Source organism: Nannobrachium achirus (genome assembly GCF_963921795.1).
Source record: "Nannobrachium achirus genome assembly, chromosome: 15".
Classification (NCBI taxonomy): Eukaryota; Metazoa; Chordata; class Actinopteri; order Myctophiformes; family Myctophidae; genus Nannobrachium; species Nannobrachium achirus.
In genome coordinates this window covers 20,056,554-20,083,801 of record NC_137822.1, presented here as the reverse complement: position 1 = coordinate 20,083,801, position 27,248 = coordinate 20,056,554, and the positions used below count along the sequence as shown (strand labels likewise).

Genomic DNA, 27,248 nt, shown 5'->3' with positions numbered 1-27,248 from the left:
TGGTTAATGTGGTGGACACATTGTTTAGGTGTGATGCTGGTTTCCTACCCAGACCCACCACGTATTTACTGCCAGCCAGCTGCTTTTTACACTAAACATTTATTTTATCCAGTAAGCAACCACACCATACTATCCATCACCATGTTAGATTACACAGTACTAGTGTACAGTATGTACACAGTATGTGTACGTAAATATGTACAGTGCAGTATAGAACCAGTGGCTCCCAAAGGTTTTAGTTCAAGACCCAAAAGTGATATTAGATGTTTGCCCAAACTAGTGAAAATAGTGGATCGACAAGCTCACAACGTGATGCTTTGTGCCGCGTTGTGAGGTTGTACAGTAGTTCGGCTATTTTCACTACTTGTTAAACTTTTATAAAATGTATTAATGGAAATTATTGGATTTTCTTTTTTTCTTTTTTCTTTATCAAATAAAATGTTGGAATTGTTTTGAATTGATGAAAAGTTTTTTTGTTTAAACTTTTTTACTTATTTTATTTTATTTTATTAAAATATATACAAAATAGATTAAAAGGTTATGGAAAAATCACGGCCTACTCACGCATTAGAATGTCCTTCCAATGCGTGAGCGGGCTGTGATTTTTCCTTTTTTTTAAAAAATATATATTTTTAACGTTTATTTATTTTGAAAGAGAAATATCCTTTAACTCAGGGGTCTTCAACAGGGGGTCCGGGACCCCTAGGGGGTCCTCAGAGTTACTACAGGGGGTCCTCCAAATCTTTGTGTGATAGAAACTTTTTTTTCCCTTTTTTATATTAACAACTTGAACCCTAGCGTCCTTATTCTGAGAACTTTAGCCAAAAATAGCAGATCTACAAGCTCACAACGCCTCGCGCTGCGAGGCGTTGTGAGCTTGTAGATCGGCTATTTTCGACAAAGAGCTTTGGTGTAGAGGGTAAAAAGAGCAGACTAAGTACAGAGTGAAAGTTCAAGTTTTTTAAGTATTGATGGTTCAAGTGGTTACATATCTGAAAACACAAATTGACATGAATCCAAAATACACTGATGATTGTGCCGTCAAACAATGAAACTATATGGAATCTATGGGTTGTGGGGGTCCCTGCTTCATCTCTCTCTCGACTAAGGGGTCCTTGGCCTGAAAACGTTGAAGACCCCTGCTTTTACTGTTTCATGCCTAATATAACCCTGTGTGTGAGTGTGGTGGTAATCTAGTTGCTGTGTTACCACAGGTCTTACCACTCTGCTGGGCCTGGGCATCGCGGCACCCAACGCCGCCTTCACCCAGATGGTCACCACCTTTGGCCTGGCGACCATCGTGGGCTACCACACCGTGTGGGGGGTGACCCCCGCCCTGCACTCGCCCCTCATGTCCGTCACCAACGCCATCTCAGGTGAGCCCTGGTGTTTTTCTGTCGACTACACTGCCAAGTTGTTGTTGATGACACTGCCAAGTAGGCAGTGGCGTCAGTTCAGAAAAAGCTAAGGTATGGCAACATGTCTGGTGTCTTGCACGCAACAGGCATGATACATTTATAGGCATGATATTTTATATTTTACCCCATTTCTACGGTTTCTTGGGCTGGATATGGCAGCCTGGAACGGTTGTTCAAGTGCAGCTAAACTTGGCATGTTAGTAAATAAAACGTGCCACAATTAACAATAATGAATTGCAGCTGACCTGCGGAACCTGGGAATATAACATTTTGTCAAGATGGGGAGAATACAAGTGTGGAGAATATAATTATAATGCCTTGTTAAAGTGATCATTTTGTTACATTTTGCATTTGTAGTTAAATTTTACTGTAATTTAACAACAGCACAGATAGACAAAGAGACATTCATGGATTTATATTTAAAAGTAACTTTTATTTTCCCCCTTGGACCCAGGGTATGGCAGCTGCATACCCCTGCCATACCCAATTGACGCCCCTGCAAGTAGGGCTGTCTGTCACGATTATGACATTTGACATGACGATTAATTGTCACTCAAATAATTGCAATTAACACATTCCCCGCCATTTAACAATACCTTCGTACTCTCCCCTGCCTCTGTCTCCATAGACTTCCATGTAATTCATAGTGCACGGATCATGCACACCCATGCCTAGATAATGCACCACGTGTCTGCACATTGCTCACAGCTTTCAAACAAAAAAATCTGAATGGAAATCCGTTCAGGCATTCATGAGATAGCAGCCATTATGTTTTCCTAAAAGGTAAACAAAGATGGCTGCCATGTTTGAAAGATGGGGTTGCTATGGGGGTTAAACATGCAATTTCGCGATTGCTATCATGCCTACTAAAGTTTTTGGGGTCCAACATTTTATTGAAAAAAAAAGTTTTGAATTTTTTTTTTTTTTTTTTTCTTCTCGGGATTATCGGGCCTGGCGGGGAAAGACATTGAAATAATCTCGGGACTATCGGGCCTGGCATGCAATGAGTTAACGACTTGTGTTTTTGTCGTTGACAATTACATTTCTGTTTGGCTTCTTGTAGGCTTTGAAGTTGCACATGGCAGATATGACACATAACCTAAATATACAAAGAAATTACCTGTACTGACATATTTGACAACTTTATACTTTAAAAAAGAACATTTATAGTGGAAATAATCACTATTTTTGAAAATGTTTGAAAATATATAAACATTTTTCAACATAGAAACGATTATGACAAAGTAATTATGATTATGTAATAATTGTGACAGGCCTACTACCATATTTATTTATTTTTTTGCAAGATAATAATGATTACGGATGCACGACATCGACATTTTGGCCGATATGCAATTAACGATTAATTGTATGGTCAAAGCGCCCATTACAGTAGGGTCTACCTTACACCCTGTTATATAGTAACAGTGATTCTGGATGTGGACTTCTAAAAAGTCTTATTACCTGATTTATTTACTTTACTCAACATTTTGTTGACCCTTTTGAAAGCTCCCCAAGAAATCATCGATTGAATCTGCAGTGTCTATTATCCCAAAAGAAAAAAAAAATTGGTTCAACACTGATATTGCTTTTTTTTTTTTTTTTTGTTGCCAATATTGCCGATCAGAGGTCATCTTTTGGTGGACTTTTTTGTAAAACAATATTGTTTGCCATGGACGTGCAATTGAGCGGACAATAATATTACCAGAAACACTAAAAGAGCTAGCCCTGAATTACCATAACAGGTATATAACTCTGAGAGTGTACAGTACAAATGGAACCAAATGATTCCATTCTGTCCGTGTACGGAACTAATTGATGACGCCTGTTACCGATACCAAAATGAGGATACCCTGATAATTACACTACACATTATATACATACATTTCACCTCTGACAACATGATTCACATTAGATCTGTTATCAAAATCGATGTTCAAATAACCAAACGTGGTGTCAGTACAGCATGTCTATAGCTCTATTTCCATACACAGTAAACAAATGGAGAAAATAGCTGATTTTTGTGCTGATCTACGTAATTCTTTTGCTATTTTAAAGAAGATTAACATCTTTGAAAAGTTGCTGACACCAGGGTTAATGTGGTCAAACTGTGAACTCCTCGTGTGACCATTTGGTTCCGTTTTGCTCTCTTTGGAGTTTCCGCGAGGACGTGACTGTGCGTGCAGGCGGTATTTGGACATGTCAGTCATTGTAACGCGCAGAGGGCCGTGTCCTCTTCCTTACCTCCTTATTAACACCTAGGGGTTAAGGGGTTACAGACCTAAGTGCGTGTGTGGCATGGATGTGTGTGTTCCCAGGGCTTTGATCACCCTTAAAAGCACATAGGAGTCGGAAGTAACATGCAGTCTGTGATCTTTGGCACTTAGGGGTAGCGCTCTGCCTAGTTAACTAAAGCACACACACACGCTCACACTTACACACACGCACGCACACACTCACACACACGTGCACATGCACACAGCTAGACATCAGAACAATGTGTTGTGGTGCCCGCTGCCCAGTAGTAGAACAGTCCCATGGAGTTCTCACTTCCCCTGAACCACTTAGGCTCTTTATACTTCTTTCTATGATGGATAGCGGAAATAGGCAATTTACAAGCTCGCATATTTTTGTTAACTAAAGAACATAGAAGAAGAATTTGAAAATGTTTGAAACATTTAGAAAATGTACGAACATAGCGACACCCGGGTTAATGTGGTTTATAAGGCTAGCGTGTGGACTTTATAATGGTGACATCCCCACTTTGAGTCCACCTGTGTGTTGCATGCCCTTCTGTTTCCCCTCTCTGTCTGAAATGTGAGGTTTTATTTAGCCTCACCGAGCTGATGGCTGCTCAGATGGCACAGAGTGAAATCTTTAACTCTTTGCCGTCCGAAATAGAATGGTTGTTGGTAGATTAGCCGTGAAATTTCTATTATTATATTATGATCTGAACCGCATTCATTTTACCAGACATCCAGCGCTATATCACGTGGTCTTCATCCCCCATTACCATACCGCGATCCCCCGTTGTATACTCACCCCAGTTCCCAGTGAAAAACTCAATCTGCATTGGCTTAGAGTGGGAGATTCGGCTGACGTATCATGTCCCTGTGCGTTTCGCGTGCGCGATCCGTTCACGTAAATGTCCCCTCAAATAATCCACGTGTGACTCAAGAGTAGAACTGAAAAGTTTCGCTAGCATAGCCCCCAGCACGGCTGCAGTAGAAGCACTCGTGTACAGACAGTAACCGAATGGGGGAAGGTGCCTTGGAGAAGGAAAGGGCCATGACATCACTTCTGCTTCATGTCAGACCAGCCATGAGCTATCGAGTCACACGAGTGGTGACTAGGGAAGGTTAGACGATCGCCGATTTTCGGATGAAAATCATTTATTTCGGTAAATACGGGAAAGTACGGGAAAAGACGAGCGGCTATATCGGACTTCCCCCTAGGAAGTCCGATATAGTACGGTTTTAATATTAAGGGGCTCCCCGTGGCTTGGAAAGTGTTAAAGTGAAATCTTTCAACTCAAATATTTGCTTCTGGGGGGGGTCCCTGGAACAGAATATTTTGAGATTGGGGTTGGCGGCCAAAATCATATCATTTTGGGCGTCCGTGACATTAGGAAAAAAGTTTGAGCACCACTGATCATAGAAACATACTGTACGCTTTTCCCCAAAAACCTTAGAAGGACATTTGTAGAATGGGCCTCGGGCTTAAATGGGTTAAGTGTCTTCTTGCTCAGGGATTCTTTGACACGTCCACATGGGTGGGCCCGGACTGGAGGCGAACCGTTGGCTTTCTGATCACCAGACGGCCTCTCTAGTGAGCCCTAGCCACCAAAAACATGCCATGTACTTGGCAAATCTGATCTGGACACCCTGGGACTGGAACCAGGGACCTTTTGTATCCACAGAGCTGGCTTACCGACTTAACCACTGGAGAGACAAAGTGGTATAACTCAAGATTGTCAGAAAGAACCCATATTATTCTGAGATATAAAGTTGGAATTGTGACGACTAACTATCACAGTCAGCTTTTTTTACACCGCTGTGTTTTCTCCTTTTCTCTTCACCCTCTTCTTTCTGGCTCCGTCGCCACTCCGTTCACTTCATTACCACTTCTCGTCTTCTCGCCAGTCATTGTCCGCACGCCGTTGTCAAGTCCTCAGATTCATTGAAGTTGACGAGGGCACTTAACAAAGGCATTATTATAGGATGTTTTATTAGGTTCAAGTCTGGGAGAATTCCCGTTTGCAGAGTGGAAAGAAAACGTTCAAAAAGTAAGACATCAACAGAAAGTACAACAGGACATTAAAGAGACTGGGCAGCGGCAGGCATTTAATATTAAAACCGGTTAAAGATTAATTTGAGGGGTTCTGCGCTCTGTTTACGGGACATCTCTGTTCTTCCACCTCGCCTCCGTGCCCAGGTCATTTGCCCTGCATATCTTGGCACGTCCTTTTTGGTTTTGCCACCGACCGACTGCGGTCACGGAAAGACTGAAGCCAGTGGAATTCCATAGTTGTTGTGCCAGGCGTCATAAAGACACACAGGTGCATGCACACGGTCACACACGCGGAACAGACATTAGGGAATCCCGTTGGAATTTGGGGGTTGAGTTGAGGGACAGTTTTATTTTCTATGGGGAGTATCATAGGGTTACAACTGGTAGTCATCGTCACAGGTGGGTTGTCTTGAATACCTTTTAGCCACTGGCTTTGTATCCATTGAAATCTATATCTACTGTCTGATGGAAATGCTTTAATCTACTTGAGAGGGACTGATTCAGTGTTGGCCAATGGCCACTTATCTTTCTGTAGACCTCGTAGGTGGGCCTTGTCATAGAGATAACAAAGATCTGGGATGAACATTCCACTTCTTGTGCGTGCGTGCGTGCGTGCGTGCGTGCGTGCGTGCGTGCGTGCGTGCGTGCGTGCGTGCGTGTGAGAGCCAAATGACACCACAATTGAAGTAGAATTTGAGGAGAGGAGAGGAGGGGAGCTTGTGCAAGGACGCGCTATGATTGGTCAGTAGACAAACGCTCTTGCCTAAACCTTATTTACTATTCTGTCACTATCGGGACGTAACTCGAACGGCGCTGCTCAATCGACCTTCGCAACGCACGCCCCGGCGACTCGCTCGCTTTAGCTTGCTTGGCGGGGCCTCAGGTGGCTTGAGACGGAGCGCCTCCATCATGGTTTTGTCAATAAATATACTTGGCTAAAACGGCGAGAGAAGCACTTCCGCGTTGGGTGTGGCCTCTGCTCAGCTCCAGTAGGAAAAAGATTCCTTGCTGATGGAATGGGAGGGAGGAACTCAAGTTGATAGGTAACCAAATGTTGTATATCATCGTGACTCGCGGACATGACGAGCGTGACTCACTCGCTCACGGACATGAGGTGGACGTTTTCATACTAACTGCGACCTGACGGTCGCAATTATGAGGACAATGTTCCTGGTCCTCACAAGAGAAATGATTGTTTTATAGTTAAAAAGGATTTTTACTTAGGCTTACGATTGGGAAAAGATTAAGGTTGGGGTTAGGATTAGGCATTTAGAGTTTCCTTTTCAGGGTTGGAGCCATGCCTGATGTATATATAGCTGTGCGGCGACGGAGCACACCAAAAATAGCAGATCTACAAGCTCACGCTGTGTCTCCGTGACACGTTGTGAGCTTGTAGATCAGCTATTTTGGCAGCGTTACAGCAAAGGCATGAGTCTGGCTGAATACAGCTCGCTAAAAATCCAACTCGCCAAATCAATTTTCTAGGACACCTCGCCAACTAGCGTGGACATGTCGCCAAAGGGGTTAAGACGCCTCGCCAAATGCTCCAAAGTCATGTCGCCAACCAGCGTGGATGGCTCTCCCCTAAACCGTGGACTGTGATATAAACAATTGTATTCAAACAATCAAACAATTATAATCAAACAATCAGGCCAAGATCAATTTTAAATAGTAGATGTTTTTTCGTTTATAATAGTCCATAGGCGACTCGTCCAGCGAATTGTGCGAGATGTCCACGACTGGTTGGCGACCTGACTTTTGCGAGTTGTCCCGCGCATTTGGCGACTTTGAAATTTAGTGAGTTGACCGGATACCGTCTGGCTGGTCTTTTCATGCCTGGTACTTCTGTGACTGTTTCTCTGTTGCAGAGAATATTCATTTATTCTCTATCTGTGAAAGGTTAAATGCTGCTCTAAGCTTTTTGAAATGGTCAGTGTAATCAGCCTTCCATTAATATGTCATTACAGGCTGTTTTCTTTTATGTTGGAGTGCCAATACTATGCCAAAGACAAAGTCAATGAATCTGAAGGTGATTTTTCTCTTAAGTGACATGGTTTAATGAAGTGTTGCTCACTTTATATTAGAAGTAGAGAAATAATATAGGTACAGACAATTTTAGCTCTAGACAATTTTGGGGCTGGCCACCTTGGCCGGCAGGATTATATTTTACCGTCCAAAGAATACATTTATCGGCCATAATATTACCACTCAGACGTCCTAAGGGCGAGAAGCGACCTCGGGTGATGTCTTGGCCATCTGGCCAGTGATGTATATTGGACCAGTTACCCATATATGGAGACCCTTGGTACACATGTAGGGAGATCCTTGTACTGTATATGGAGATATGCTGTGAGAGCCCAAACATGCAGTTATTCGTTATGTGAAAGTCCTATGACATCTATGACCTCTGACATCATGAATACAATCCCTTTTATGCCCATACATGGAGATCCCTGTCTTTAGAACCAACCACACAGATATGGGCTGTCTTGGCCATCTGTCTTGGCCATATATGGATTCTGTTGGTGTGGTATGTGGCCTCCATATATGGGCATTCCCACATGAAGTCCTGTTAGATGACATCAGGGAACTCCATATATGGGCACAAAAGGGATTCTGTTAGTGTGGTTCCCTCGACATCACAGTGAAGTCAGAGGTTTTTGTAGGGTAAAAACATCAAAAAGAAACAATTTAAAATAGTGAAAATAGACGATCTACAAGCACACATGTGCTTGTAGATCTGCTATTTTCACTAGCTTTGTGCAACGGTCTTATTTGAGGATTTTTTGAAATTTGAAACTTGGGAGATACAAGGTTTCTGCCGGACAGTGACGATATCATGTTGTATGCGTAAAATATATGTCCATTGTTTTTGATATATTGTGTGTACAGTATATATGAGGCTGCATGGGATTGGCTGATAATGAACGACGTGTTCCTTTCAGGGCTGACGGCTGTGGGTGGTCTGTCCCTGATGGGAGGAGCCTATACCCCCACCACCACGGCCCAGACACTGGCCGTGCTCGCCGCCTTCATCTCCTCCGTCAACATCGCTGGTGAGACACACACACACACACACACACACACACACACACACACACACACACACACACACACACACACACACACACACACGCCCCTGGCCAATTACAGCAACTTTCAGCCAATAACATTTCAACCGTAGCCGAAGATTGAAGTGTTTTTTATCAATTATACAATAACATGCTTTCGAACCAAAGCTTTCCCCCTTTTCCTACCCACCTGCTCGAAACCAAAGTCAGTGGCTTTGGCTTTAGACCACACACACACACACGCACGCACGCGCACACACACACACACACACACACACACACACACACACACACACACACACACACACACACACACACACACACACACACACACACACACACACACATTCATCCACCGCTATTACCCTTAATAATTCTCATTAGAATGACAAAGTGTTCCTGTAGCCATTATAATACTCATCACTTCATAATAGTCCCCTGGAACACTGCACCTCCAGGGCAGGGCTGTGAACCGCTTTTCGGTTCACAGTAGGAATCTACCGCCTGCAAGCTCACAACTAGGGATGGGACGATATGAAAATGTCATATCACGATTATTGTGACAAAAGAAATCACGGTTTACGATATTATCGCGATTATCAAAATCCATTAGCCTGGGGGGAACATTTGCCAAAATTATTGTGACAAAAGAAATCATGATTTGAGATATTATCGCAATAATCAAAATCCATTATCTTGGGGCGGAACATTTTGCCAAAGAAATAGCTGATCTACAAGCTCACAACGTAGCCACATAGATCGGCTATTTTTTGGCAAAGACATTTGATAGAGAGTGAAAAAAAGACTAGTACGTATATTATAAGTACCTTTAACCAATTATGGAGGTTTTAAGTGGTATCGGATATACAGCACGGGGAAAAAAAAGGTGAATTGATCCCAGTACATGACGGAGGACGATACCACGTTAAAATAAATCTTGACGATACGATTATCGTGAGTGTTTTTTATCACGATAAACGATAATATCGCTTATCGTCCCATCCCTACTCACAACGTGTCGCGGCTGCGACGCTTTGTGAGCTTGCGGAAATCGGCTGTTTCCGGTGCGCGACGACAGCAGGCATAAATCGAGGCTTAATGAGGAGCACCTTTGATGCAGACGCTTTGGGTATAGTCTAAAGAGACACGTATTGCATTCTTCTTTTCGAGACACTTAGTACAAACGTCTTGAGGCCCCTCCATTCCCAGGTGTCAGTGCACTTTATAGGCCACGCCAAAGAGTTCTCCGAGTTTGTCCCAGAACACTCACCAGGGTCAAGGGTCGCGGCGAGGCTGTGAATCCCGCCGCGGGTTTCCTATGGCGGCGGGCCCGCGTGGCACCGCCGAGGCAACAACTGTTAAAACCACTTATTAGTCCCTCAGATCTGCCTTTCTCGAGTTTTCCCCTCGACAAAAGCGTGCCAGAAACACCACAACGTTTATAGGAATACCTACTCTCTTTTTAAGCACCAGTTGTTTAATTTCATTTTTTTTTATGTTCACTCGGTGGCTCGGTTCCACATGCACATCTCTAAGCGGTCTACCACACAACCCATAAACCCTAAGGGAACAGAATAACGAACATTCCACGGTGAGGTCTGGGAAGAGGTCCCCCCCCCCACACACACACACACACACTGCCAACCCCTCACCGAACAAGCACCTACATCCCATTCCTCTCCGATCTTTTACTGTGCCGCTGACACAAACATAACACCGAAGTTCAGTTTCAATAAACCAGTGTCTGAAGTGTATAGTCTTTCAGCCTTGATTCAGAATCTGGGATCTCTGTTCTCTCCACATTTCATATGATCTTCTTTCTTTCTTTCATTTGACCGTGGGCTGTAGAATTAAGAATATATTGAAAGTTACAGTAGGCCAGCAGTTATAGGTGCCGTAAGTGATGTATTTTTTAATAACAAATGTTTTATTTTTAAACGGTTAAAAACTTTATATTGTGATAGTAATCACTGCTATAGAGTGTTTGTTCAGTAACAGGAGTCTCCCCTTCTCTCTAGCTCTGTAGTAAACAGTAAATACATGTTCAGGTGGCTTGCCAATTCCAGTCTATAAAAGAACCCATTTATCAGCTTCAGTTTTATAGAGTTCCAATTCCAATTTTGTGTGCTATTTTTGTCTCCACCAGGCCGAAAGGCCTGGCAGAGACTATGTTTTGCACCCTGTCTGTCCGCCTGCCCGCGTGTCAGTCCGTGGTTCTGTCTGTGAACAGCTAATCTCTGGCACCGTTGGCTTGCACACTCCCTGGATACCAGAGCAGAATCTCTGCCCCCAATGTTTCCACATGAGCCTGTTATAGCGCCACCAGGAGGCTGATTTCCGCAAAACAATATTTTTTTTACAGTACTCCTACAAATTATGAACACTCACTTCTGTGAAATTTTGCACGCAAATTCCCACTAGGCTGAGGAAGAAATGCCACTGGAAAAATTTCAAATCAGCCTCATGGAGGCGCTATAACAAGCTGATTCATGGTTTTACAGATAACTGCACTGATCTGTGTAAAACCTTTGCCCTGCATTTTTTTGCCCACAATAATAACCCGAAGAGTTCTCTCTTCTGGTTGGATGAAATTGGTATCCCAGCCAAAATTGCAGACACCAGAGGATTTGTAGAGGAAGAAAGAGCAGTGAGATTTAGACCAAGTACAGAGCCAGTTAGGCCTGTCACAATTATGACATATTCATGTGTTCGCAATTATTTTGCAATGCGATGGGTTGTGAGCTTGTAGTGCAGCTATTCTTTTGGCTGCGGCCTCCCCACCACTCCCCCCATCTCAAAATATTTTGCTTCCAGGTAGAGATGGACCGATTGCAAAATTCTTGGCCGATACCGATCCCCCGGTTTTACGAAGGTCTGACCTGCCAAAACCGATTTTTCCGATACCGATTTCTTTAGCTAAGAACTAGAAAATAGGGTTGCTCCAATACCCCCTTTTTCTTCCAGGCCAAGTAGGCCTACAAGACATACTTCAATTTGAGTACCAATAAGCTAGAAGAACACTAATGCCAAATCAATCACAATAGTACAATATCCAAAATCACAGACAATATCTAGTCTAATATGATATGGATATAATATTGATGGCAGCTGATCATTCACTGGCTTAAAGCCGATATTTATGTCAGTGACCTGCTGGTCACCGATGCGGCCGGTTTGATATTATACCGGCCGATTTTTGATATTGGCCGATTCTGATTTCCATCCCTACTTCCATCCCCCCTTGTCCAGAAGCAGATCTGGGTTCAAGTCCCGCCCCCGACTATCTTTGCTGCGTGTCTCTCCCCGTCTCTCTATCCCTGTTTCCTGTCCGTCTTCACTTAAAAAACTGTGAATAAAGAATACCCCCCCCCCCCCCCTCCCCCCAGGACCCTCACATTGAGAACCAAATGCTGCAGGCTTTGCATCCAGGCTGCCAGTGATAACTATAGTTTAGAATGTCTGTTCTTCAAAATGATTTTAAATATAGCTCCGGAGAAACGCTTTATAAATAATGGATAATAAAAGGTCCCTGGCTTTTGCCCTCGTTCAGATTTTTCCAGCCTGTGCATTCCTCCATCCTTAATGTATTGACTCAGATCGCGCTGGAGTAATAATAGTCAGACTGTTCTGTTATTACTGCTGTGTTTTAACTGGGGGAGGCCTGGGGTCTAACTTTAGACCAGCAGCAGCTGGAGAGAGACAGGTATCATCTGGATCACCTGTGTGTGTGTGTGTGTGTGTGTGTGTGTGTGTGTGTGTGTGTGTGTGTGTGTGTGTGTGTGTGTGTGTGTGTGTGTGTGTGTGTGTGTGTGTGTGTGTGTGTGTGTGTGTGCGTGCGTGTGTATGAGTTAGGCATGGGACTATATGATCATTTCATGTCACAATCGTTGTGACCAAAGAAATTGTGATTTATGATATTAGCGCGATGATCAAAATACCATTATCCAGGGGCGGAACATTTGCCAAAAAATTGCAGATCTACAAGCGTTTCGACGTGTTGTGAGCTTGTAGATTGGCAATTATTTTTGTGGTTATTTCCAGGTCTGTTTTTTACCAATTATAGAGGGTTTAAATGGTACCAGATATGCAGCTCGGCAAATAAAAAGTGAATTGATCCCAGTGCATGACGGAGGCCAATTTCACGTTAATATTTTAAATCTCCGCAATACGATTATTGGGAGTGTTTTTTTATCACGAAAAACTATAAGAACGAGAACAATAATGAACCTTGCATCTATCTGTCTTAATAACATGTTACGTTTTAACTCTTTCTCTCTCTCTGTTGTTTCTCTCTCCGTAACCCAGGTGGTTTCCTGGTAACCCAGAAGATGTTGGACATGTTCAAACGGCCCACTGATCCTCCAGAGTACAACTACCTCTACCTGCTTCCCACCGGCGTCTTCGTCGGAGGCTACGGCGCCGCCCTGCAGGCCGGATACAACATTGAACAGGTGTGACAGTGGGTTGACTACAATGGGGGCCCAACTGACCACCAGTGTTGTTGTTGTTTAGTTTTAGTCATAGTCTTTTGAATGAAATCTCAAGTTAGTCACGGTTTAGTCATCTGAAAAGTTGTAGTTTAGTTTTAGTCGACTAAATATTATAGGATTTTGACAAAATCTGCAGTTGATTTAGTCACCAAAAATGTTTTTTTGCTGGGCCTTGATGGCACCGACCTTGCCTGGTTCCAGCCCATAGACCCCGCCCACTCTCAGAGTGGACTGTTTCTCTGGTCAGGAGCTGAGTACATGAATAGACGATTTAGCAAGCAAAAAATGGCTGCTCCAATGAGCACGGGGGGTGGGGGTGGGTTTAACGAATATCCAATCCGTGCAGCAGTTGAAACTAATCAAACAAAGTTCACTCACCAGCCAGGCTGGCAGGCAGGCTGGCACACACACACACACACACACACACACACACACACACACACACACACACACACACACACACACACACGCGTGTCCGCACAATGTGTCCGCAACCCACAATGTGTCCGCAACCCACAAATGGGTCACGACCCAATGTTTGGGAAACAGTTAAATAATGGTTAAAGTAATTAAAATCTAAAGTGACGATGATGCTTCCCCCGGTGCTAAAAGGGCTAAACTCCTGCTGTGTGTCTTCAGATGATGTACCTGGGCTCAGGCCTGTGCTGTGTGGGAGCCCTGGCAGGCCTGTCCAACCAGAAGACGGCCCGTCTGGGAAACGCCCTGGGCATGATGGGCGTGGCCGGGGGCATCGTCGCTACCCTGGGTGCCCTGAAACCCTGTCCTGAGCTCATGGCACAGATGGGTGCTGCCATGGCCGTGGGCGGCACCGTTGGTGAGTGTTTTTTATGTACCCGTAATTGCCGGACTATAAGCCGCGGCTTTTTCCCCATGTTTTGAACCCTGCGGCTTATACAACGGTGCGGCTTATATAAAGATTTTTACAGCTAACGGCCAGTTAGTTAGTTTTACAATGGTCTTTAACAAGGATTTATATATAGATTTATACAGCTAACGGCCACCAGGGGCGCTCTAGCGGGAAGCAGGAAGGACACCTGCGGCTTATAGTCAGGTGCGGCTTATATATGTAAACATTTGTTTTTTGTTCTAAATTTAGCTGGTGCGGCTTATATTCAGGTGCGGCTTATAGTCCAGCAATTACGGTACATGTTGAATCTCATGACTAGGGTTGGGATCCTTTTAGATTTTAACGAATTCGGTTCCTTAACGATTCTCTCTTAACGATCCGATTCCTTAATGGTTCCCTTAACGATTCCTATCCACAACTTTCCAACGTCCCATCGTGCATTGCGCAGAAGGAGTTTCCGGCGCCGCAGCCGAGTGTGATCTACAAGCTCACAACGGTTGCATCTGCGACGCAACGTGAGCTGGTGTGTCTGCTGTTAAGCGGAAGTGTCCCGCAGATAATACTACAGTAAATTCTTGCGGAAACAGGTGGATAGGGAGTTCTGAATCGGATTGTCTATTTTAAGTACATTTGGATGCCAACACTTTTATACTTTTACTCAAGTACATTTTGAATTCCAGACTTTTACTTGTAACCGAGTATTTCTACATTGCGGTATTGATACTTTTACTTGAGTAAAATGTGCAAGTACTTTTTCCACCACTGATATTTATTGAGCAACACAGGTGTTCTGGGTTCAGAGCCATTGTGTGATGTTTACATCAAACACAAGGTGACTAACCTCTGGGCAGAGGCTGGGGCTCTGTGGAATGGTCAGCATCATGTCTGAGTCATGTTCTCTCTCTCATTTCAATTTGAATGCTAATTGTTCCAGTAACAAAGCTTAAACCAGACTAAACTCTACAATCAGACCAACAGGGCACTTCCAGATGCGCTAACCTAGCGAGGCCCCCAGCGACTCTCCCCCACACACACTCACACACTCCCACGCAAACACGCACGCACGCACACACGCACGCACGCACGCACGCACGCACGCACACACACACACACGCACGCACGCACTCACACTCGCGCACAGACAACACAAATATACACAGATTGGAGGCCCACTCACAAACATGGAATTCCCCCAAATAGCCCCCATCAGCAACACCTGGTTCCGTAGAGAGACCTGTTTCCCAGCACCACATTGTGTGTGTGCATGAGCGAATGGTTGTCATTGTAGTGCACAAATGTGCACGCAAGCGTTTTTCTCCTGCTAGGTTCCATCCGACAAAAAGTGGGGGAAAAACTGGCAATATTCAATATTTAGATTTAGCTTATTGTTATGCATAGTTGGAATAACAACCAGTGTTTTTTTATATTCTTCAAATTTATGAAATTACTTCAGGTGTTATATTTAATTAAGATTCTGATGTATACAATATATGTGAATGAATGAATGAATGAATGAATGAGTGTTACTTACAATCCATTATGTGTTTATAAGACACCAACTACACAATTACTAATGCAGTCACTTGTCGATAAGAGATTTAGCCACACAGTAGACAGTTACAAAACGAAAGAAAGAAATAATAAGATTATATTGGTAAAACATGAGCCAAAATACATGTCAGATGTTTGTCCTCTTTGTGTGCTTCTATCATGCTTCTCTAAACAGTTGTTAACAAATGCAAACCACATTTCTTCATATAGCCATTTGAGTACATCTACAGTAGAGGGCGGGCGAGTGCAGAGAGAATTGGAGGGGCAGGTGCTCAAGTCTGAGAGGGGCACCTTTCACCGATTTTTTTTGGGCACATAAATAGTCATATTTAGAGGAATATCGCATTTTAATACTCAGGGGTGCATAAACTTTTGTGGGCTAGTACTCACGGGAGCAAGCCTTTCAGTGCTGATGTGCAACAGTGCTATATAAATCTTTTGGTGCATTTAAAGCCTAGATGAAGAACTATGACTGCAGTGTAGACTGACTGTTCTTAGACCAACGCTGCTAGTGCATCAAAAAAGATATTCTGTATCGTAGGCTAATATCCAGTAGTCACAACACAGCCACGTTTTCGTGACAAGACACAATAAATAAATAGTAAAGAGAATGAAGAAAAGATGCCAGCAATGGCCGATCTCGTTGTGTACCTATAAAACAGTAAGCGTTACTCTAGCTTACTCTAGCCAGCATGAAAAGGAGACACAGATTCAATGAACTACTCACTCACATTGTGCGGTCGGAGATTCCAAAAGTTTAACGTAGGGTACTTCCAAAGTGTACACGTTGTTTTCAAGTCACAGATGCATGGTGTTGGCAAATATCTTGCGTTTAATCCATGTGGGTTCTTGTTTACTTAGTTAGATTAGCGTTTTCGTCATCATTACAACTTCATGCTTGGAGAGATACGGTCTGTAAACACGCGTCATGGAAACTGGGTTACAATAGATAATGACTTCCTCTAAAACCGGCGGATTTCAAAATAAGATACACTCGTAATGATTAGTCACCACTAGTTTTATTTCTATGTCTACTTACAGGAAGTACGTGCAGTCCTTGCAGTACGTCCACACACACTGAATAATATTATGGAGAGGGGGCTTTTGCGTTTATTTTCTTCACCGTAGTAAAAGGGCACTTTTTCTCTGACGGCCAAAAGGGCAGGTGCTCAAGCACCCTTTGATGTCTATGTTTGCACGCGCCTGGTAGAGGGCATGAGTCTAAAAAATTGGACCCGCTCCGAAGCTGAGGATAATTCAAAATGTCTATCTCTCTCTCTCTCATACGCATATTTTTATAACAATCTATATCCGTCCTACTCTCTCTCTCTCCAGGCCTGGGTATTGCCAAGAAGATCCAGATCACAGATCTTCCTCAGTTGGTAGCTGCCTTCCACAGCTTGGTTGGACTGGCTGCCGTGCTGACCTGTGTGGCGGAGTACATGATCGAGTTCCCCCACTTCGCCACGGACCCTGCTGCTAACCTGACCAAGATCATCGCTTACTTTGGCACTTTCATCGGCGGGGTGACGTTCAGTGGCTCCTTGGTGGCGTATGGCAAACTGCAAGGTGAGTGCCTGTGGAACATGTCTTTGTGCACACAAGTCGCAAAGACTTGTGTGTGGGTCTTCTGTGGGGGGGGGGGGGGGGGGGGACAAATCAGAAATGTGTGCTAGTGTCCAAACATTATAGGCTTTACACTGGGTTTTCGTGCCATAGAAGGAGATCTCGGTTCTTTCAAAAGTAGGCACCTTTGTGCCAAAAGACGGAGATCTCTTAAAAGACAGATCTCTTAATCTGATTGATATCGCCTCTATGTACAGTCGGGGTGATCCTCGGTTGGTATGAGACGAGTGCATACAGAAATAATCCGTAAACAAAACAGACTCCTCCATCCTGTACAATTCTTCTTCTGCAGAAAAAACTAGCTTTCCTCTGGTTCTGGCTCTCCACATCGCCACGTGCTCCCATCCACACACTGTGTAGTGGTGCCTGGGCGGCGCTACAACAACAGGGTGGGAAATGTTTTTGAGTCGGTTAGACAGAGGACAGCCTCAGTGTGATCCACGGAGGAGCAGTGAGCATACGCACCCACGTGCACGAGCGTGATCGCCGTTGGAAAACACGCTAAAAACAATGAAAGTAAACACTGGCAGAAGTTATAGGATTCATTCATAAATAGCTGGCACGAAATGGGTTAAGATTCAGTGTCTGCCTTTTTTTTGTTGTTGCTATTGTACAGTACATCCTCATCATTTGTCTTATCCTCCTCTGTCTTGGCCCTCTCCTCTCCCTGGCCGTTTGTCTCTGCAGGCATGCTGAACAGCGCTCCCCTGATGCTGCCTGGACGTCACGCTCTGAACGCTGGCCTGATGGCAGCCAGTGTTGGAGGCATTATTCCATACATGTTGGATCCCAGTTACACCATGGGCATGACTTGTCTCGGATCAGTCTCTGCCCTCTCCGCTGTCATGGTATGCTGCGTGTGTGTGTGTGTGTGTCTGTTTCTGTGTCTGTGTGCGTGGTTCAAGTGCACAAGGGGTGAGGGTTAGGGATGGAACTAAATGGCTTTTATCGTTTATCGTGATAAAAAAAACACAATAATCATATCGCAGGGATTAAATTTATCGTGAAATTATCCTCCATACTGCACTGGGATCAATTCACCTTTTATATGTGGTACCTCTTAAACCCTCTATATTTGGTCAAACGGACCTGTAAATAACGTACTTGATACAGTCTTTTCTTTCACTCTCTAGTCTCTACCAAATCTCTTTGCCAAAAATAGACGATCTACTGCGACGCGTTGTGAGCTTGAAGATCTGCTATTTTTGGCAAACGTTCTGCCCCAGAATAATGGATGTTGGGGATATTTTGATTATCGCGATAATATCGTAAATCGCTATTATTTTGGTCACAATAATCGTGACATGAAATGTTCATATTGTCTTGCAGGGAGCGTTTTGTCTGTGAGTGAGTGATCAAAAGTACAGTGCACGCATGCATGTGTTTTTAGAATAGCTGGACAGTTGAGGTCCTGGTTAAGAGTTCAACAGTCTTATTGTTAGCACCAATTCAACACAAAGTGCTTCTGGGAAGTACGGAAATAGAAATCATTACAAAGAATTAATTCAGGCCTTTTTTTCCCTTCTTCCTCCCCTTCACTGCATTGGCGCAGACTGAAGTTTGCATTGGCTTGAAGACGCCCAGCAATGTAACTTTTATATGTGCTGAAAGGCATAAGGTATAACACTATTGTTGCTGAACTCGGTTAGAACGGGTAAAAGTGCAGAGAAGTTGAACTGTAGCATCCCTATTCTGGAGGGGAACATTCTGCAAAAATAAATAGCCAATCTACAATGAAACTGTCCGGTTAATACTCTCTGTAGTGTGTACATACAGTAGGACAGGAACGTGCACACATTGACATCAAAGGAGGCTTGAGCCCCTGCCCTTTTATCCGTCAGTAAAAAAGTGCCCTCTCCAGACCATGAATGCAGTTTTTACTATGGTGAAAGAAATGAAAATGCCCTCCTTCCATGCCATACCTGAAGGCAGCATTCAAGAGAATTGCCTTGTCTAAACTCTCCTGAACTTGAATGCAGCATCTTATGTTGAAAGAATTGCCCTCTCTGTGTAGAAATCCATGCCGTGCGCCACATCTCCAGTATTGACTTGATTATGCTTTGTTCAATGTGGTATCAAGCACTGAAAATAGCCAACCTCCAAGCTCTGACCAAAAAGCCTTTTTTTAAATGTCAGCCCCTGCCTCTCTAACATTCTCTGCACGTCCCTGCAGTTGGCACACCTGCTCTGTGACACCTGGCTTGAGCTGAACCTTTTTTAGGGGTGTTTTTCATACCGTTGTCCAGATGGTCCTAGAAATGGTCTGGATCTTTGGGATAAAGGGCAGACTAACCGTTTGGAACGTAATGTTGTGCAGCAAATGGTCCATTTCTCTCTTTTTTTTATGATTAGTATTTTATTAGTTTTCACTTTTTTACACATACAACAACAGACACAATGGAAATAAAAGACAAAAACAAAGACAAGGTGATAGTGACCCCATTTTAGCTCATAGAAGTCCATCCTATTATGCAGCCTATAATCAGTGGTTCTCAACCTGTGGGTCGGGACCCCCAGGGGGGTCCCCAAATTATTCTGGGGGGTCCCCAGATGATTACCTTAATGTGCAACGTTGTTTGCTCACTCAGCAGTATACAAACCAACATAAAGTTTAAGTGTATAGAGGGTATCTGCACATTTCTAAAGTGACAATTGAAGGATTTTTTAATACATCTAAAATGACAAATTAAACATGGGCCAAATTGTCAAATATTAGAGGCAGAAATTGTGAAAATAGCCGATCTACTTGCTCACAACGCCTCGCAAAAGAACCGTGTTATACAAAATGTGATGTCTCATCTCTTAGTGCTCGTCAGGGTGGGTGGTCCCCAGATAAAATATGATTATTTTGGGGGTCACGGCCAGAAAAGGTTGAGGACCACTGGCCTATATGATAGTGTCTCGATCATATGTCTCGAAGGCGGCCAATTGGAATGGAATAGTCACACCCGCAAATGGTCCATTTTAATAGCTGGTACGTGTGTTGAGTAGTATTTCATGAATGGCAATTGTGCAACAGATCCTATGGACGTAAAACGAAGAAACATTAATAAGTGTTCTTTTTCACAGCATGAGTGCGTCGTTCTTTAGATGCGTTTTACATCTTATTTGCATATCTTTGCAGTACACAACAGTGCACAATAAATAAATACATATGGGGCTGTTAAGTCTGACATCATTTTGTAGGCAGAGGAGAACTTTTGCCCCCCCAAAAAAGCGAATCGTTTTACTATTTTTACTATTTACTCATTTTTCTTCTCTTTGTTGTTGAAAGGAAAGTGGTAGAAGTATACTTTAGTCTTTATTTTTGTCTCGGATCTGTTGAAATAGTGAGGGACAGATATTGACAATAAATCTGCTTGGAGGTCTGACTACAAAATGATGTCACGGCTTAAAAGCCCCATAATATAAATACATATATTTGTCTGCATTTAGGAAACGCTACTATCTAAAGGCATTTTGTTTTTCGTCAACACCACCAGTGTATATACAGTAAGTAAGTGTGTGTGTTCGTGCGCGTGCGTGTGCGTGCGTGCGTGCACTGTTAAAATCGTATTAAAATCGATTGGTTTCACAGGCGGTTTGCCAATTCCCAAGTCTTACTCTCAATGGAAAACACAAGTGGAGACACATACTGCTTACCCTACAAACAAATGTTAACAAAAGAGAAAGGGACGAGGGGGAGTGAAGGGTTAGAGTGAGGAGGAGATGGGGAAGATAGAGGGTGAAATATGACTGGGCTGCTTGGTGTTACAGACTGTGTGGTTCCACTTATCCCCTTTTCAAAACGACCCTCTCACATGCACATGCAGGGACATTACATGGGTATTTTATTACATTTTCATTTTAGTTCAGGTTATTTGTTATTTAGTTTAGATGAATGTTTTCGATAGCTGACCAGTCTTAGAAGTACGGCACAGCAACCCACGCTTGCGAGTATGTGTGTCCACGTGGTGTGTGTGTGTCCAGGGACGTGCAGAGAATATTAGAAAGGCAGGGGCTGACATTTGTAAAAGGGCCTTTTGGCGAAAATATCGAAAATAGCCAACCTCCAAGCTCACTGTGAGCTTATGGAAAGAGGGCATTTGCAAAGAGGGCATTTGCATTTCTTTCACCGTAGTAAAAACTGCATCCATGGTCTGGAGAGGGCACTTCTTACAGACAGATAAAAGGGCAGGGGCTCAAGCCCCCTTTGATGTCAATGTGTGCACGTGCCTGTGTGTGTCAGCCCGCAGGAACAGGATGCAACAGTGCACTAGCATCTAAAGCCTGGTTTGCTCAAGCCCACAACGCGCCGCATCCGCGACAAGTTGTGAGCTTAGCAAGGTCTGTGATGCTGTTGTACAACAGAGCATAAATTAGGCGTAAATACATGTATAATATCCTTTATAGTTGCAAACTTAAGTAAAGCCACGTAATTCTAACTTTTTCAAAAAGGCAACATTGGGAAGGAGAAAGGGGTCTGACTTGAGTGAAGTGTAACTCAACATGGAAGTCAAAGCTGTTTCAGAAGCAGACATAGTTAATCGTCCAAAACCATTTGTTTTGTATTTATCATTTTAAAAATGATTTAAGATAGTGAACATAGCTGATCTACAAGCACAGATGCGAGGCGTTGTGGCACGATCCAGCGGCTAATTGCACGGGAGTCGCCGGGTTTGCGGAAGTTATGGGACGGCTCCCACATTCACACGACTAAAAGTAAATTGAGACATACAAAGACATAAAACTCCAATTTCTACGGTCATTGAAATATATACCACCTGGTATATACAGTACTATAAGGTTGTTATTGTGCAACGAGTTGACCCATCAGCACAGTGCTCTATCTGAGAATTATAGGATGGAGAAAAAAAAAGATTTTTAAGGTAAAACTGCAGAGCCTCGCTGCTGTGACCCCTGCTGTTGTCGGCCGATGGTCGCCATGGTGTATTTTAATGCGAGACCTGATATTCTTCAAGCCTCGTCCTTCTTGGTTTGTTTGATCAAGTGTATCATGACTTAATGGGAAGTATCTGGCTCTGCTTAGCCTTACTCCCTTTGTGTGTGTGTATGTGTGTGGGTGGTTGAGTATGTGTACTGTAACAGTGCCATGAGCTCATGACACCGATCCTCTGCTTTTCTTCACGGTGTTCTAGTCAACTGAGGCCTAATCAGTGGGTACGCTATAGGCTAGCACCATCCGTCCATCCACAATTTGAGGTCTAACGATGCTTAAACACCGGCTAATACGCGTTCATCCGATATGGCACACAAGACGAGGGGCATGCGTTCAGGAGGTCAGCAGGGGGCGGACGTGTGTGTGTGTGGTTTTTAAATGCAAGTAATGCATACATACACACGACGTGTGTGGGGAATTGAGCCAGGACAGTGTTTCTCAAACTTTCACATTTCAAGGTCTCCCCTTAACTCTGAGTTACAGACTTGTATGGGTCAATTTAGACCCCCATAAAGGAACCCACAGAGTCCCTGGAAATCACATTGCGAACCGTGCAATTGGAAATCACACCACAGCTCCAGGCGGAGCCGCTTGTTTTGTTTCACCAGCGTCGGCAGATAGGGTTAGGTTTAGGCATAGTTTGACTGAGGTTAGGGTTAGGTTAAGGCATAGTTTTACTGAGGTTAAGGTTAGGGTTAGAGTTAGGTTTAGGCATAGTTTTACTGGTGGTCGGACCACCCGGCACCTCCGCACGCTCCCTAGCTCCGTTTCAGCCAATCAAAAGCTTCTGTGGGCGGGGTTTCCCTGGAGCTGTGGTGTTATGTGCCAGGATCTTAAAGATGGGTAATCCAGTGGACCAATATCAGCATTGGAACATCTTAACATTTTCCAGCATACTGTATTGAACACATGTCCTTAACAACTTGGGTGCCAAACTCGTTCAGTAACGAGTTAAGGCCACTAGGGGTCACCCTGCCAAAAGGAGTTGTCTCGTTCCTGAACGAGACAACGAAGGGTTAACTGTACGTGCAGCTGCCTGCCCTCTGAATGACCCTAGTCCATACTTCACCCCGTAGCTCAAAGAGAGAGAGAGAGAGAAAATGGCACGAGCTGGTTGCATTAATTTCCATTCTACTACATAAAAAGGGCTTTATCTATGAATGAGGTGAAAAGAACGCCAGGGAAGCAGAGATCTGATTGTTTTCACGGCGACACTTTACCGCGATGGTCGGCCGCGGTTTGGATTTTAGTTTCGCGAGCGTTTGTAAACAAATGGATTTTCTTCCTCAATCGTCAGCGGACACCCACGTGCACACGCACAAAGCTTCCGAGGCTCTTCAAAATAAAGCGTGAGTGAACGGCGGCAGCAGCAACAGCTAGAAATGTTATAAACCTGAGCATCCCATCTGTTAATGCCTTAAGGACATGCCGTCATAAATGGCACGGCTCATTTCACACTACTGTAGGTGTGATTTTTCAGAAGACTTTTTGTAGGATTGGACCTCGGGTCTTAACTTAAGGCCGGGAATGCGTCTTCTCCGGGGCTGCTTTAGATTTTAACCACTTTAACCATTATTTTATGCTTTAACAATTGAAAAATAGCAGATATACAATCTCTCAGTGCGGCACAGAGTGGCGCACTGCGATCTTGAAGATCTGCTATTTTTGAAAAATCTTGGAAATTTGTGCAAATCTTTGAGTATACGGTATGTATTTTTAAAGCGAACATTCTAACTCAAATCTTTCTTTCTCTGGGTCCCTGGAACAACTTATTTTGAGATGGAGGGGTCCGCGGTCAAATACATATAATTCTAGGGGTCCTTGACATTAAACACTTTGAGGTCTTATTGGTTGCATGGGTCAACAACTGTTCCTCCATTGGGAAGTGGCTTAAGGGCATTTAGGCCTAGAATTATTTAATACTTTAACTATTGAAAAATAGCAGATATACAAGCTCACAGCGCGGCACCGAGTGCTGCGCTGCGAGCTTGTAGATCTGCTATTTTTTTTAAAATTATGAACATCTGTGCAAATCTTTAATAGGTCAACTAACTGATCACCCTCCTGTTCCTCTTGTGTTCCCTGACAGGGTGTAACCCTGACGGCAGCCATCGGGGGCGCTGACATGCCGGTGGTGATCACGGTGCTGAACAGCTACTCTGGCTGGGCGCTGTGCGCCGAGGGCTTCCTGCTCCAGAACAACCTGCTCACCATCGTGGGCGCTATGATCGGCTCCTCTGGAGCCATCCTCTCCTACATCATGTGTGTGGTGAGTCCACCATGGCTTTCTTTTTTTTTCCCCCTTACATTTTTTATTAAAGAAAACACATTACATAAAATACACAGACAAAAACCCACCAACACGGATAACACACTAGGGCATTAACCAAAAAGTCGACAAGTCGCCTCAGTCGGCTTCATTACACAAGTCGACTCCCACCAGGGAAAATCGAAAGTTGAAAAAAAAAAAAGAAACGTCAGCTGTGCATGCGCTCTCTCCACTCTGTCACATTGACAGGCTGGACAGACAATGACTGCAGTCAGAAGTGGCAACAGTAGCCACCAACTTTATCCTGTTGGATCGAACATTAGGCCTATATAGGAATTAAGATTATTATTATTCAATGCTGGCCTGGTTGCAGTGGAATCTATAATATTAACATCAAAACAAAAGCCATATTAAGGGAGAAAAGTTGGCTATTCTATGAAGCCAAGATGTGAGTAATTTTCGGGGTTTGTCCCCCGTTCACGCCGTCAATGTGATGATGTCATCAAACGATAAAATCGACTTCAACTAAACTTTTTACTGAGTCAAGTCGACTTGTAAAAATCTCAAGTCGTTAATGCCCTACACAATACCTATATAAACAAAATTATATTAGACTTTACATCACACACATAGCCATACATCAAAAATGATATCTCTAATAATACCAAACATTACAGCTATTTCCCAATTATGTTTCCCTCTACCCTTGCCAATACGTTATCCTTTTAAATTCTTTATGACACAGAAACAAAAAAACAGACAAAAAACAACACCAACATACAATACCGAAACACAATAAACCAATAAAAAACAATAAACTAAAAACACACAGACACACAGGACCTCCAAGACAGGGGTAGCTAGACTGTTCCCCCTACAAGTATGAAGGGCTTGTCCCCGTTCTACACGAGGCCCCCCCTCTACCAGCATTGCTTTCTTATGATTAGAATTATTATTATTAGTAGAAGGGGGGGAAAAAACATCACTTGCCTGCATCTGGGACGTATCATCAGTGATGTAGCCTAAAGTCATCTGGGTTTCGGGGTCTCGCAACATCATACCCCTCGCCCAGGTGACCCAGCTGGGGTTGATCAAGTCCCGACTTATCATTTAAAAAATGATTTAAACTAGTAAAAACAGCCAATCTACAAGCACACAACGCCTTGCGATGCGAGGCGTTGTGTACTCGTAGATCGGCTGTTTTCACTAGTTTTGTGCGACTCTCTTGTATGATGAAGCAGGGCTTTACTTTACGAAAAAACTTGGAGATACAAGGTTTCTGCCTGACAGTGACGCTATGTTGGTGGGAAAAGAAGGGACACTTCTGACTGCCTGTTCTATGAAGTTCAACTTGAGGGTGTCTCTACAAATACTGTATTTCACTCCAGTGTTTCATTGTTGGGAGTTTCAGCACCATTTTCCCCAGAATTCTAACTGCAGTTCCTCTGCTGTCCACTAGGAGGGACTCTAACTGTACTATCATAACCAGTGCAACTCCAAATGAGAGAGAAACATCATGTCACTGATGATGCGTTTATTTGTTCTTTTATTTTCCTTTTTATTTTGAGTATTTCCTCCTTTCTAATGTTGTCAGTGTGCCATTTCTTTTTTTGATTGACTCGCAAGAAACTGATCAGTAAAAGAAAGGGAAAAGCCATGATCACAACAATGAATCCTCTGTCTGTTCTTCTCCCCAATCAGGGGTATCATTTGGGGTCCCTGGGGATGACAATTGCCACCCCCTAGAGCAGGGGTCTTCAACAGGGGGTCCTTTTTTATATTAACCACTTGAACCCTATAGCGTCCATATTGTGAGAACTTTAGCCAAAAATAGCAGATCTACATACAAGCTCACAACTAAAACATAAGTGAATGGTGGCACTGAATATCCAAATAATTTGAGTTAGATGGCGTCCAATGTGTTAATAATTCTTTGGGAAAATGAAAAATATTAAATACAATAAAAGTATTGTAAATATTACAAATAAATCAAAAAGGTTATTGAAAAAACTTGGCCTGCTCACGTATTTGGAGGGTGTCGGGAGTCACCAGAAAAAAGGTAGAGTGTTTTAATTGAATTCATCATGGTTAATATGGAGTTTGAATATGGGTTGTATAGGAAGGGGGGTAATGGGGGGAAAATGAATATCAAATATCAAAATACTGAATCAAGCAATTCAAAAACTGTCCCAGGTGTTCCTAAAAGCCTGATTAGATTAAATATCCCTTTATTGACAGTGCTAACTCTGCTTCTCCCCCAATGGACCCTAGGCTATGAACCGCTCCCTGGCCAACGTCATCCTGGGCGGTTACGGCACCTCCTCCACCGCCGGCGGTAAACCCATGGAGATCGTGGGCAGCGTGACCGAGGTCAACGTGGACGCCACTGTGGAGATGCTCAAAGATTCCCACAACATCATCATCGTCCCAGGTAACAACGCACACTCATACTCACACTCACACACGCACATGCACGCACGCACGCGCGCACACACACACACACACACACACACTGTAAATAACGCGTATTCTTGAGTCGCTTAGCACACATCTTGAGTCACTTGTCACGTTTGTGTGTGTGTGCGTGCGTGCGTGCGTGCGTGCGTGCGCATACAGTGTTGATTTTGACAGCACATTTTTTATTTAGTTGCGACTAGTGTTGCCCGATCCCGATCACGTGATCGGATCGGCCGCCGATATGGCCGTTTTTATAAGATCGGAGATCG

General features: G+C 43.6%; 1 protein-coding gene across 2 annotated transcripts in view; it reads left to right on the top strand.

Moving 5' to 3' along the window:
• Positions 1-27,248, top strand: part of nnt (nicotinamide nucleotide transhydrogenase) — a 114,427-nt gene that overhangs the window by 17,897 nt on the left and 69,282 nt on the right. For both annotated transcript variants that reach the window (XM_080743120.1, XM_080743119.1), the window contains exons 11-18: positions 1,215-1,376; positions 8,654-8,764; positions 13,085-13,230; positions 13,909-14,104; positions 17,024-17,257; positions 18,002-18,162; positions 24,343-24,522; positions 26,794-26,953. In XM_080743120.1, coding sequence (XP_080599246.1) covers positions 1,215-1,376; positions 8,654-8,764; positions 13,085-13,230; positions 13,909-14,104; positions 17,024-17,257; positions 18,002-18,162; positions 24,343-24,522; positions 26,794-26,953 — 1,350 coding nt within the window. The remainder of the gene's footprint in view (positions 1-1,214; positions 1,377-8,653; positions 8,765-13,084; positions 13,231-13,908; positions 14,105-17,023; positions 17,258-18,001; positions 18,163-24,342; positions 24,523-26,793; positions 26,954-27,248) is intronic.